This window comes from Halichondria panicea, chromosome 11 (genome assembly GCF_963675165.1).
Source record: "Halichondria panicea chromosome 11, odHalPani1.1, whole genome shotgun sequence".
NCBI classification, from domain to species: domain Eukaryota; kingdom Metazoa; phylum Porifera; class Demospongiae; order Suberitida; family Halichondriidae; genus Halichondria; species Halichondria panicea.
This window is the reverse complement of record NC_087387.1, coordinates 5,713,287-5,726,734: the sequence shown is the minus strand read 5'-3', so window position 1 is coordinate 5,726,734 and position 13,448 is coordinate 5,713,287. Positions and strand designations below refer to the sequence as shown.

At 38.1% G+C, this 13,448-nt stretch overlaps 1 protein-coding gene and 3 long non-coding RNA genes across 4 annotated transcripts; all 4 read left to right on the top strand.

Moving 5' to 3' along the window:
- The first annotated feature begins 2,889 nt into the window (after positions 1 to 2,889).
- Positions 2,890 to 4,648, top strand: LOC135344405 (uncharacterized). Its single transcript, XR_010397439.1, has 5 exons — positions 2,890 to 3,070; positions 3,851 to 4,045; positions 4,210 to 4,276; positions 4,332 to 4,382; positions 4,436 to 4,648. It is a non-coding gene; the product is annotated as an uncharacterized LOC135344405 (long non-coding RNA).
- Positions 4,649 to 5,742: 1,094 nt separating this feature from the next.
- On the top strand, positions 5,743 to 7,123 carry LOC135344278 (uncharacterized). Its single transcript, XM_064541443.1, has 4 exons — positions 5,743 to 5,929; positions 6,241 to 6,372; positions 6,464 to 6,538; positions 6,883 to 7,123. Exons 1-4 carry the CDS (start codon positions 5,824 to 5,826, stop codon positions 6,885 to 6,887), a joined length of 318 nt encoding a protein of 105 aa, XP_064397513.1. The 5' UTR covers positions 5,743 to 5,823; the 3' UTR covers positions 6,888 to 7,123.
- Positions 7,124 to 7,507: 384 nt separating this feature from the next.
- Positions 7,508 to 8,213, top strand: LOC135344076 (uncharacterized). The gene is made up of 2 exons (XR_010397326.1): positions 7,508 to 7,817; positions 7,953 to 8,213. It is a non-coding gene; the product is annotated as an uncharacterized LOC135344076 (long non-coding RNA).
- Positions 8,214 to 9,537: 1,324 nt separating this feature from the next.
- On the top strand, positions 9,538 to 13,343 carry LOC135344075 (uncharacterized). The gene is made up of 3 exons (XR_010397325.1): positions 9,538 to 9,672; positions 10,002 to 10,180; positions 12,263 to 13,343. It is a non-coding gene; the product is annotated as an uncharacterized LOC135344075 (long non-coding RNA).
- The last annotated feature ends 105 nt before the right edge of the window (positions 13,344 to 13,448 follow it).

The following is a 13,448-nucleotide window of genomic DNA, read 5'->3' as shown; positions in this document are numbered from 1 at the left end:
ACCTACTGTAGACAACACTGAAGCCTCAACCATGGATGTAGGTGGATCAATAGAAGGTGCCAGTCAGATGGGATGCTGCACATATCTGATACCGTTATTTCTGTTGTATTGTGTGTCTTACTGTCAAAGGTTCTGTACTAGCTTTCACGTGCAGTGTATATAGTTATGTGATGACAAATCACTTTATATGACAAATCACCAGGCTTTATTTTTAACCATACATCTTTTGCATCCTCAATATTTATTTACATGACCTGGAATTCATCGTTGACTCTCTTAGACTAAGACTATATATAGACCTTATCATTCCGACGTATGTTCCGTATGTTTATATGTGTATTATACAACCTGTATGTTTTCCTGCATCTATATTTTATGTGTGTGAAATCAACTCAACTCCAGACACTTATATTATGTTTATTGTATCATGCATGTATAATATAAATTATAGGCCCTGATATTATACTCGGAGTATATATGTATACAATTTTAGCATTAGTAAAACCAGTAGGTTTTACATAGGATTGGCAGTGGGTTTGCCCGTGTTTAGTAATATTTCACTTATTTTGACTCGAGTTCAAACTGTTCTATCTCTGCAGGGAAAGGCCACATCAAGAAACTGGCTAGACAGATAGTTTATTTAGCCTTTTCTCTCTTTGTATCTCTCATTTCATAATCCATGAACATTTTAAATGTATGAATATTGTCATTTTAAAAATTGCACTATCTCGACGTTTCACCGCTCGTCGTCTGACTGACTAAGTAAGTAAGTGAGTGGAGTAAGTGAGTAAGTAAGTTTCTTGCCCAGCATTCAGTACTCCAAGTACAGCCCTCTCCAGGACATTCTGCACAGGGTTTCCAAACGACTACAACCTGGATTACAAAGCGCTTCTTCAGATTTGCGATTGCTTCCAAGAGGCAGATGACCTCTCAGTCTCTATTTCTCTTACCTAGACAATTTTTCTCTTACCTAGACAATTCCGCCATCTTTAATGACTCAGCAATTGCGTTGTGGCCAAAATTAATAATAGATAGGCGTGGTTAAGAAACCGTGCTGCGCCTAAAATCACTGGGTGATGAGTGCAGGCTTTTCCAGAGCCTGAGGTGTTGCTTTTCTTCACACAGCTGTTCAGCTCTAGCTCCCTTTCTCTGACAAGCATGCTATATGCTGGCTATATATTATGCTCTTAATTAAAATGGCTGTCATTTAATTAATACTGATTCACAAATTCAACATATCAAGCAATAATTATTACTCATTACCTATATAATTATTAGTCCAGAGATATTCGAGAAGATATCTGATTAGTCCTGTCTTCTCTTCTTGAACTTCTGCACTGCCTCTTGACGTTCCACTTGTACTGAAAAAGAAAGGGAATCCTACTAGAAAAACATTTGCAATGTGAAAAATTGCTAGGATTGGCCAGGGGAACCACAAAAAAGCGTGGAAACAAGAAATCCGACAAGAGCATAACTCCAATCCGTTACAACGTCATGAACATGTACAATACATAGTATATAGACTGTGTTCTAGATCCATCTACCAGCTTCCATCCACCACATCATTCCATGCAGGTCACCAGTATGTTACTACGCATGGATGGACTGTGTGTACCTGTGCTCAACACTGCATGTATTAGGAACATCAATTCATCACAAATCATCATGATTATATGCCCGCACATTCCAAAATGGATGTATAATAAAAGGATTGGTCATCACCTATACCAGTAAAAATTGCGTATTTATATTATATTGGCCGGGAAAACATGGAAAACTACCAGTACATGTGATTGACGTTGTAACAGATTGGAGTTATGCTCTCGTCGGATTTCTTGTTTCCACGCTTTTTTGTGGTTCCCCTGGCCAATCCTAGCAATTTTTCACATTGCAAATATTTTTCTAGTCGGATAATAATAGACATCAATGTCCATTTTTATTAAAGATCATTACATTAAGTTTAGCATAAGACGTTTTTATCAGAAAATGCTGAAGGGTGTTTATCTCTGTATAGATCTAATTTTGTCTTATAATTATTTTGTTGCATTTTTGGGTTGACGGATTTTTTATGAGAATAACATTAAATGGGTGAGAAAAAGCATAGCCGAGGCACTATATATACATGGCTCGAGATTTTCGAGGATTGCCGTCGAACCTATAGTGACTCGAAAACTGGTATTGAAACCTTTACCATAGGGTTGTGCATGGTCATTTGAATCCTAACTTCGAAATAATACGAGCAATCCACGAAAATATAGTGCCTCGAAAATAACCTGTTACATGCGTATATGCTTGATCAGAGGCTGCACTCAAATAGCCTGCCCATCTTCCAACCAATAGTATACGAGTCTGCATGCATGAATTGTAATTATAAGACGTAGCGTAGAAACTGGATTATCAGTTAGCTTATTCGAGGCACAATTAACATTTTTTAAGGTTTTCGAAGATTTACCTTATACCTCGTATATAGCTCAAAAATTTATACTTCAGATTGAAATACCTCTCTACTGCATGTACGTATAGGGGTGTGGTCATTTAAACCCTTATATATAACCTCGAAAATAAATCCGCGAAACATTTAGTTTGTCATAATTATGAGCAATCCTTATAGTGCCTAGAATAACCCGCTATAAAAATTATACAGTATAATAGGCTACATGCATACGTACGCTGCATGCTATCACTAACAGCAACGAGGTTACTTATAATTGGTAAAACTAGAACCTTCATGATCAGATAAAACTACGCCACACGCACGATCAAAGATATCATGCATTTTTTCTTAATCAGCAGTCGTGTGTGGCAGTACAGCCCACTCTGTTACCAAGGCAATGTGAAGCTGTTAGTGAATTCCACATTGAGTACAACAGGCTATATAAACTGCTATGGTTATTCAAGCATGCAATACTAAGCTTCTATCGCTATAAGAGCGAAACAAGTTACCCCGCAAAACCGTCTGTTGTGAATTCTCAACAAAAGATGAAGATCATTCTACTGTTTAGCGTCATTGCTATGGCAACCATGGTGTCTGCTAAATCTATAGCTACTTTTCAAGCTGACATCTATGCAGGTAAAGTTAAATTATAATTTCCCATGCAATAATAGTAATTATAATTATCTATAATAATATAATTATGGTGCCATTATATAATTTATACTTTAACCCGAGGCCGGGGCATGTATATACCGTATTATATATAGTATAGGTGAGTGAAAAGCCTTGCAAGGATGGCGTGTATTCAAATTTATGTTTTTGCGGATTTTATTGTTGCGAATTGGTCAACCTTTTGCAAAGTTTGCAAATGTTTGATGCTCGCAAAACATTCTAGTAATACGGTAGGTGGTGTGAGGTAGTTTTTTCTGCCTGTTTATATAATTACGTTAAAATGTTCTGTGTATATAATTATGCTGATGGCGAAATTTGCTAGTGCCATGGTAAACTCTATGGAAATGGCGGTACTAGTATTATGGCTGTAGTGAGTGTGTTGTAAGGCGTCCTAGCAGCTTCATTTTGATGATCTGAGGATAGCAAAGCGGCAAAAGAAGGACACAGTTTAGTAAGAACGCTGTCTTCAAGTGTACAGGTGGAGGACAGTTATACCTCATATAGAATAATTGCCCTTCTGCGGTTATTTATATATATATATATACGTCTGCATGGTAATACTTTTCTTCGATTATCATGGTTCAGTTTTCCGGTAAGTTTCGAGTCAGGTGTATGATAGTTTCTCTCATTGAATTAATTTCTTGTGGATATACACATTATTTTGAGACAGTCATAACGGCAATATTGCTATTAATATCCGTATATTAACATTCATGCATATACGTGGCTGTTTATTGTATGCAGTGTGCGGAGTCAAAGGTCAGATATACAAGAATTGCGCGTGGGCACCGTCACCCTGCAAACCTGATACCTGCGACACTCCCATTAAGTACCTTAACAGCTGCCCGTTGCATCAATGTGTGGCACAATGTGAGTGTCCTGTAGGAGAGGTGATTGATAAGAAGAAGAATGAGTGTGTCCTACCTGAACAGTGCCCAGGTACGTTAAGTAATAAGCAATAATTTTATTTACAGTTTACTCAAATTCATGCATTTGCACGTATATTATTAATTATTACTGCATGTTCACAGGGATATACACATGCATGTATAATTATAAATTACTGTATAATTATCGTTTTATTTTTACCTATACTGCTGAAGATGTATGTGTCCACCGTGGTCAAGAACACAATGTTGGAGACTGGTGGATGCAGGGATGCAGTTTTTGGTACAGTGCATATGCTTACCAATAATACTCCATATACTATTTTTGATATGTGCAGTGATTGTGTTTCGCGTGCGACTGTAACTTGCGTCACAAAATGTGGATAGTAGTAAGTTCATGCAACATAATTATAATGTGATTTAAATGCATGCTTCTCTACAGAGTTAATGGAATTCTAGAATGGAAAGACACAATGAACTATAATTAACTTGAAACTGTGACTATACATAAAGTTACGTAGCATACCAGTTTAGTATACCTTTCGTAGATTGAGACAGTGTCGTGAGAATAATTATTTTCTGCATGATATATAATTATAGTGAATGTCAAGTGTTTTTTTGTGTACAGCCATGCATGAGAAGTTAATTAAGTTGGTCGACTTGTTTCTGTTTTTAGATCTGCATGGGGATACCAGAGTTACCATGCATGCAGCATGCATTGCTATATACTGTTGGTGAAGAGAAGTGCTACAACTCTCTCAAGACTTCGCGCCGGGGCCAATGATTGCACAAAACCGCAAACACTATAACAGTATATATATAGGAGGTACTTAATTTATTATATAAACAACTCGTCAATTGCCAGGTTACAAGAGTATTATAATTATTATAGCACTAGGGCTTGGCAAATTTATTATGCTAGAATAATATAGGGCACTAAATTAGCATAATTTGACCTTCAGAGTCTGCATGGTATAGACATATAATTCACATCTTATAATGTAGCTATATATAGGCAGGCATGGAGGAGTATTTTTTCTTTCGGCACTAGAGGATTATATTTCATTTTCTGTAATGCTACCTCATGCAGGTGTATAGCTTCAGTTCTGGGCCAATTTTTTGTGAAGTTGAAAATACTGTATGCGTATACGAAAACGAGGCTACCTCAAGTATTGCTATCAATACCACTATACATGAATTGTCTTTTCATTGATGTTTATGAAATAATGGGTATACACCAAACTGGCAAAAAGAATAATAGGCAAATAATTTGCCAAGGCCTATATATATAGCACCCTATATACCTACGTCATAAAGTAGAGATAGGTGGTAGCTATAATTATATACATGTACAGTAAATGCCCTATAGTGTTTCTAGGAGGTCTGCTTGGTGCAAAAGATCCAAATGTAGCCTCAAAGCCTCGAAAGCCGAGGCTAATAACTAATCGAGTAACAGTGTCCCACTTTTTAGTTTGCATTTGGTGTCGCAATGAATTCTGTGTGAGCAGTATAGCTTATACTACTCCACTTATTGATCAAAGGTAATGTGATTCCTTATCCTGTGGGGATTTATTAAGCATTATAGTTCAGTACATTTGATCAGGTAATGCGATATGATTGTCAGTTGTGTGGGCCGATAGTACTAAGTACTATAGTTTCACAATTACAAGTGGGTAGTAGCTACCTGCACTCTGTTGCCAAGACAATGTGAAATGTTCCATGCAGTTCTTATATAATGGTCACTGACATTCCTGTATTATCAATTTGGCTATAGCATTAGTTGTAGTGCAACCTTTAGTTAAAACTCTTGTGGCCTGGTTCTCAACAAAGATGAATACTTCTATCCTACTGTTTATTGTCATTGCTATGGCAGCCATGGTGTCTGCTGGATCTTACGGCCATTACGGTCATCACAGCCATCATAGTCATCATCATGGTAAGCTAGGGCGAGTCATTTCCCATGCAATAGTCATGCATGATTGCAGTTAGATCTATTATATATAGGCCTCCATTATAATGAAAGCAACACTGAGTGATTTAATTTTGAGCTAAAAAGGACAAAATCACTGACTTGTTCTAGGTGATTTACACTGTTAAATAATCATAATCTATAGGAAATGTTAGAAAGCCATACTATGCATTGTAATACTGCGGATATACAATATTTAGAGTCTCCCCTTCAGGTTTATTTAAGAAAATTCTAGTCTGAGCAGTTCATGCATGCACTTGCACTGTTCACTGGTTCAGGTGTTAAGTCGTGTGTGCCAAGATGCCAGTGTCCCTCCGGACAATATATGAGTGTGAGCCAGAACAAGTGTGTCTCAAGAGTACATCATCATCATGGAGGAGGATATCAAGAGATAGCAGCCATTATACAAGGTGAGAATATTCATGTGCATGGTAATGGAAGATGCTATACAACAATAAAACAACTGTCACTCATATTAATTGTCATAATTTTGGTATGCAGATATTGCAGAAATGGAAGCCCGTGCTTATCTGATGAAGGGTAATGAGATCACTACCAACCAATTACTTAGAATAGGTAAACAACGTGTACATATATATATATAATGTATGCAAATGTGTCCTATGATATTGTACGCAACGAATCAGAAGCTGTTCATGATTCAAACACACAGTCATGGCTCAAACTGCTTTATTCCATTCTGGCATTACTGTTTACTTTGTCTATATCCTTGTCATGCTAGGCCAATAAATTAAATTGTACGCTAGGTCGACCAAGCATGCACTGCATGCATGCATGCGTACATTTGAGAGGAACCTGATTGGCGTGGCGACGAGGCTACTATACACATCGACTCTATAATCATTATACAAATTCCATACCATGGTCAGGACAATGAATGCCTGCATTATTATGTACAGGCTAAGGTTGCGGCAGGACCCTGGAGAAAGAGTGTTTTTTTACTGGAAATGACACAAATGAACATGAACTGTAGCTAATAGTTTTACAAATTCAATTTATTTCAGTCTCATAATTAGTATTTTATAGAGACCATGCAGTCGTGCGTGTTAGCTCTTATAGCTCCTCTGTTACTGGTTGTATGATTTTTGTCCTTGTTAAGCTATACCATGCAACCACAATAAATTATTAGTTTATAGTTCATTTCATTCAGAATTTTAGCATGACAAGCATTGCTTTTCCGCAGCTGCATGTGTATGTATAGACAAGTGGACATTTTATTAAGAATGATTTACAAAATAACACAACACTTTTAGACAACGATTCAATAATGCCATGCTGATTATAGGCTATAGAGAAACTAATCTTCCACACCCACTATAGATTGAGTGCATGATCTACCTTGTACATATAATTATCTAGTCTCGAATACCCGCCTCAACCTAAAAGCTTGATTTAGGTTGAGGCGGGTATTCGAGACTAATAATTATCTGGTAAATGTATGTATCAAAACAGAAGCCTTATACTTGTTGTCCAAATGGCATGTTTTGCAACACCCCATTCCATTTATACATGAGTCAGGCTTCTGTTGTGGTCTAGCTTGCATGGTATGAACATGCATGCAGCTTCAGTTCAAGGACTCTGGTATAGCCGGGGATTACAACACTTCGCATGTATATGCATATAATTATGTATAATTATATATAGTGTGGAATAAAACAACTTACAGCTATAGATTCTGAAGTTGTCAGTATCATATCCTTGAAACTGTATTTGGATACAAAGATGAAGACCTTTATTTTGTTGAGCATCATTGCCATGGTAGCCATGGTGTCTGCTGCACCTACTGTCAATAATGGTGGGCTGAAGACTGCATTAGAGATAGCAGTCAAGCAAGGTACGTGTGAACATTACTTTCGAGATTTCTATAATTATCATTTATATAATACTGTAATACCTTAATTTAGCATGCGTGCATGTATAGTGGAGTCTCTCATTTAAGAAATGTATAATATTTACTCCATGAATTCAGTGGCAGTAGGTGCAGATGTGGGTAAGATTCACCAGGGGGGTATCTGTTGCCTGTTTATATTGCCGTGTTGCACCAGTGGATAATGTTGCGGACTTCTATATTGAACTGGAAAGACACAAATGGACTAACTTGAAACTGTGACTGTATAATTGTATAATTATGTAGCATACCTGATTTAGTATATCTTTTGTAGACTGAGTAAATAAAGTTCTTTACAATGCTGAATGTTGTCCTGGCATAATTTTAATTTTATAAAGTGAATTTCGAGTGTTTTTTTGTATACAGCATGATAAGGTATTAAGTTAAGTTGGTCGACTTGTTTCTGTTTTCAGATCTGCTTGGGGATACCAGAGTTACCAGCATGATTGCATTGCTACAGTTGGTGAAGACAAATACTTTATACAAGTCTCTCAAGACTCTGTGTCAATAACTGGACGAAACCAGCAAAAACTGTATATGAGGTACTTTACTATAGTTGTTGTTCAATTCGTCAATTACCAGGATACAAAAGTATACGTAGCATCAGCCATGAAGTAGTACCCTACTTAGTATAGTAAATATGAAAGCATACTAATTAAGACACACTTCAATAATTCTAAGGAATTTCACAAGCACTAAATTCACATTAAATTTTTGCCACAATCTTGTTCCATATTATTATACAGTACTTCTACAGTTTTTGTACACCGAAGTTCTGCATGAAACTAGGGTTAAAGGGTAAATCTCGTGTATGCGGCCCTGAGTTTATACACAGGTGGTATCACCTTACTGCCTTTTAGGTCTTCTGTTTGATCCAGATAATAGCTAATCGAGTTGTCCCACTTACTAGTTACAGCTTTTGGTTTATAGTGTCGCAATGATTTCATGGACTATGCACATGCATGTGTGTGAGTAGTACCTTATACTACTATACACTTATACCCCTCCCCCTCCCCCCTCCCCCCCACACACACACACACATGCATGGGCTATAATCCATGGTACGGCCAAATTGGCAAATACTTTTACCTCTCAAATGACATAATAGGATCAAAGGTATAATGTGATATGCTTCCTCATCTTGTGGGGGTCTATTAAGAACAGTTTGTACATGTTAATTCTTGGAATCATGCAGGTAATGCGATATGCATGTACAATGTGTGGGCCTATAGTAAGCTAGCTTTCAACAATTTGATGGTAGCTACCTCCACCTAGGATCAGGTAATGCGATATGTTTCATCCATCTTTAACGTTCAGCTGTGATCGTAATCACAGGAAGCTATATTCACAGCTGTTAAATATGGATGATATTGATCTACCTGCATGATCCTAAGTGCAGGTATAGCTAGCTATATACTGTCGAATTAATTTTGATAGTGCAGGTATAATAGCAAATTGTTGAAAGCTATATGATTTAATCCGGCATAATTATTATAACTTCCAACAATTTGACCGTAGCTATATACATGCACTTAGGGTCAGGTACATGTAATACGATATGTTGCATCCATTTTAGTTGTGCATGCATGGGTCTCACCCCAAAAATATGGTTTACGTCAACTGCATGTAGGCTATATGCTATATCACACATGTTCCAGAACCTATATATATTATAGCAACACAAGAACTTTTAAATAAAACTCTCAACAAAGATGAAGCTTCTTCTGTTCGCCGTCGTTGCTATGGGAGCCAGCTGCCATAGCGCCTGCTGGACCTATTTTTCAATCTCACCAAAATACAGGTGAATTATTTCCCATGCATGCATGCAATAATAGCATGTTGCTCATAACCCGAGGCACATACGTAGCCGCGAGACTTTATGTTTGTCTGTCTGTCTGTCTGGCTGTTTACTGCATGAGCCTGCTCACACGTGGCAGCTATATATGGGGAGCCCTATTTGTTTTCGACTCCATGCAGGTGTCTCTCTATCGAAATGCCATGATACTATTTATACTGCTAACTTTTCTGCAATTTTTGAATGCCATTAGTTTCTTTCATACGGGGCCACACATTGTTTATAGAAAAACCAAACTATATACTGTATTCACATGCACCATGCAACTAATGCAGGGCAGTGGTGCCCTGTCCAAGGCCAGATATTCAAGACTTGAGCGTCGGCCTGCCCTGCTACCTGCACCACCCCCATCACTATTTGTTCACGTCAATGCACACAAAAATGTGAGTGTCCTGCGTAGGACAGGTTATTGATGAGAACAAGAATAAATGTGCTCCACAAAATCAGTGCCCAGGTAAGTAAATATTACACATTACGGCTTGCTAAATTTAGCAGCTCATGTACTTATACAGCACTTTTAATTCTTTTTTTTTTTTTATGAAAGATTTAGCAATTAATTGCAAGGATACACAAATAGCTACAAAGCTAGGGTGAAGTGAGTCCTATAACATACGTTTTAATAGTTACAACATGTCAACTAGATGTGAATACAGATGAGACTTAAATGAACTTATACTAGTACAGTCTACTAAAGTAAAGTCCTTGTGGCTAACCAGCCTATTCCATATTGTGATTGCATGCGGAAAAAATGAGAATTTGTAAAAGGATGTTCTACATTGGTAGGGGACTAGAGTAAAACAGTTAACAGTTCTACTACTGTACGTCATATTTCTCTTGGTTGCTGGGTTGTTTGGGAAGTCAGTTAGATTGTGTAGTATTTTGAAAAGGTGGCAAAGCACCGCAGCAAGGCGCCTCAGCTGCAGAGAAGGAAGCCTGGTCAAGGTGAGTAATTCTTCACTTTTCAAATTCCATTTCTTCAGACAGACTCTCATAGCAAATCTCTGGACTTTTTCTAAATTGTTTATTTCACACTTGTGAAATGGGTTCCATACAGAGGATGCGTATTCCAGATGTGGTCTCACGAACGATGTATACAACTTTAACAGTGTTGTTGGAGAAGAATTCTCAGAGAACCTGCGATGTAGGAGACCTATCAACTTCCTTGTTTTATTACAAATCGTATTGATGTGAGTGTGCCAGCTCAAGTCAGCCGATATGGTAATTCCTAAATACTTGTAGTTAGAAACCTGCTGCAGTACATAACCATTTAGAAGTAGAGTTGGAGCCTTCAATGAGCGCGATGTTTTCTTAGAAACGGACATAAACTTACACTTGCCAAGATTAAATTCTAATAATTTAGTGTTCAAAAAATTTGAGACTTTAGAAATGTCCTTTTGAAGATTCACGTAGTCACATTAGTAGATGTGATAACTCTGTATAAGGCCATGTCATCAGCAAACATATTTAGCTTACTGTCTTGAGAAATAACATCTGTGACTTGGTTTATGTACGTAATGAACAATAGTGGACCCAAAACCGAACCTTGGGGCACACCTGAGAGAACATGTAAGCTGTCTGAGTTACTGCCATCAATACCCACAAACTGTTTCCTCTCCAGTAAGTAGCTATGCACCCAGTTTAGTAAATATTTGTTAAAATTAAGTGACTGTAGATGTTTCAGAAGATTGACATGGGGGACAGTATCGAATGCCTTTTTGATATCAAAGAAAACTACGCATACTTCTTGACCTTGATCCAGGGCTCTACTCCAGTCTTCTATCACCTGTATTAGGGCTGAGATAGATGAGCGTGATGACATGAAGCCCCACTGCCTTGGAGATATAGGTGCCTGGTCGCACAGGTGTTCCTGACAAAGAGACTTAACGTGTTTCTCTAAAATTTTGCTTATTGTAGGAAGTATCGAAATTGGTCTATAGTTACTAACATGAGTGGGGTTGCCTCCCTTCAGTACAGGAACAACTCTAGCCATCTTCCAGGCTGCCGGAAAACATCCAGTCGAGATAGAGGAATTGAAAAGAGACGTGAGTGGGGCACTAATACTTGCAGCAGTGCTCTTTAGCATCTTAGCAGCTACGCCATCACAACCCATAGATTTTCCAATTACAAGTTTGGTAAGGTCTTTAAATACTTCCTCTTCAGTGCACAGTAACTCTTCAGGACACCCAGAAGGGATCATGTTGCCAAATTGCTCCATGGAGTTGTTAGCCTGTAAGGGAGGGCAGTTACGATTGTAACAAGAGTGGAAGAATTTATTAAAAGCTTCAGCTTTGCAAGTTGCTTGGTCTATAGTTGTGCCACTCTCTTCAAGGGTAGGAATAGAACAAGTTCTCCCATTTAGGGTTTTCACAGTCTTCCAGAATACTTTTTTATCCTTGGTATTCAATTGGGAGAAAAATTTGTTCTTGCTTTTCCTAATCATTGCCACCACACTATTTCTCTGAACTCTGTATTTCTCCTTACTTCTATTGTGTCTAACTTTTTATATGATCATGCATTCCATTTAATCTTCAAGCAGCTAAGGGAGATGTATGCGTCGTAAATGGGGTGACTTACAATGTTGGAGACCATTTCAAAGGCCGATGCAATTTCTGGTACAGTGTGCAAGTGAGGTGTGTGAGAGACAATGTATTGTAGCACGCTACTTTTAATACATGCAGCACGTGTCATGAGGGTGGCAGGGAAGCTTGTACCAAGATGGTGTCATGAGGGTGGCAGGGCAGCTTGTACCAAGATGGTGTCATGAGGGTGGCAGGGCAGCTTGTACCAAGATGGTGTCATGAGGGTGGCAGGGCAGCTTGTACCAAGATGGTGTCATGAGGGTGGCAGGGCAGCTTGTACCAGGATGGTGTCATGAGGGTGGCAGGGCAGCTTGTACCAAGATGGTGTCATGAGGGTGGCAGGGCAGCTTGTACCAAGATGGTGTCATGAAGGTGGCAGGGCAGCTTGTACCAAGATGGTGTCATGAGGGTGGCAGGGCAGCTTGTACCAATATGGGCTGCTGGGGTAACAGTATATGTTGAGTGTATGTTAATGAGGCAAATAGTTATACAGTTGTTCCAAATGAGATGGCAGCAGCTAAAGTATATAATAGGAATGTATTTATGTGATAATTATTATAGTAACGGTTTCCACAACGAGCAATTTAATATACATTCATGCATGCAATATTGCAATTGTGTATAGGTTGTAAGCTTGACTAACTGGAGAGTGTCTGTGTCTAAGTAATATTTGTATAGCGCGAAATGTTTGAGGCATTTAAGTTTCGTGGAATGGCCTCTAAAAGCATTTTGTAAACATTCCAAGGCCACGCCTTTAATCCTTGCACGGTTATAGCATAATTTTCGTGTAGGATTACTAACCCACGAACAGTGAAAATTAAGCCCCTCAAAATTTCGCACTATACGGTATGAAAGGAATTGACTTGCTTCCTAAATTTGATTTTATGCATGTGACAAGCGAGACCGATAAACATTGGCATATTAATATGTACACAGCCGTTTCTGCTTTCAATAACATCCTCATGATCTAATACAAAATAAGGTGTATAGAATAATTATAGGCTACTATTTGTACTTCCTATGAAATTGTACGCAACCAATCAGAAGCACTTTATGATTCAAACATGCACATGCACATGCTTCATTTAAATGCTTTCACCTTTCTGGCATTGCTTATAATTGACTATGTCCTCGTCACGCTAT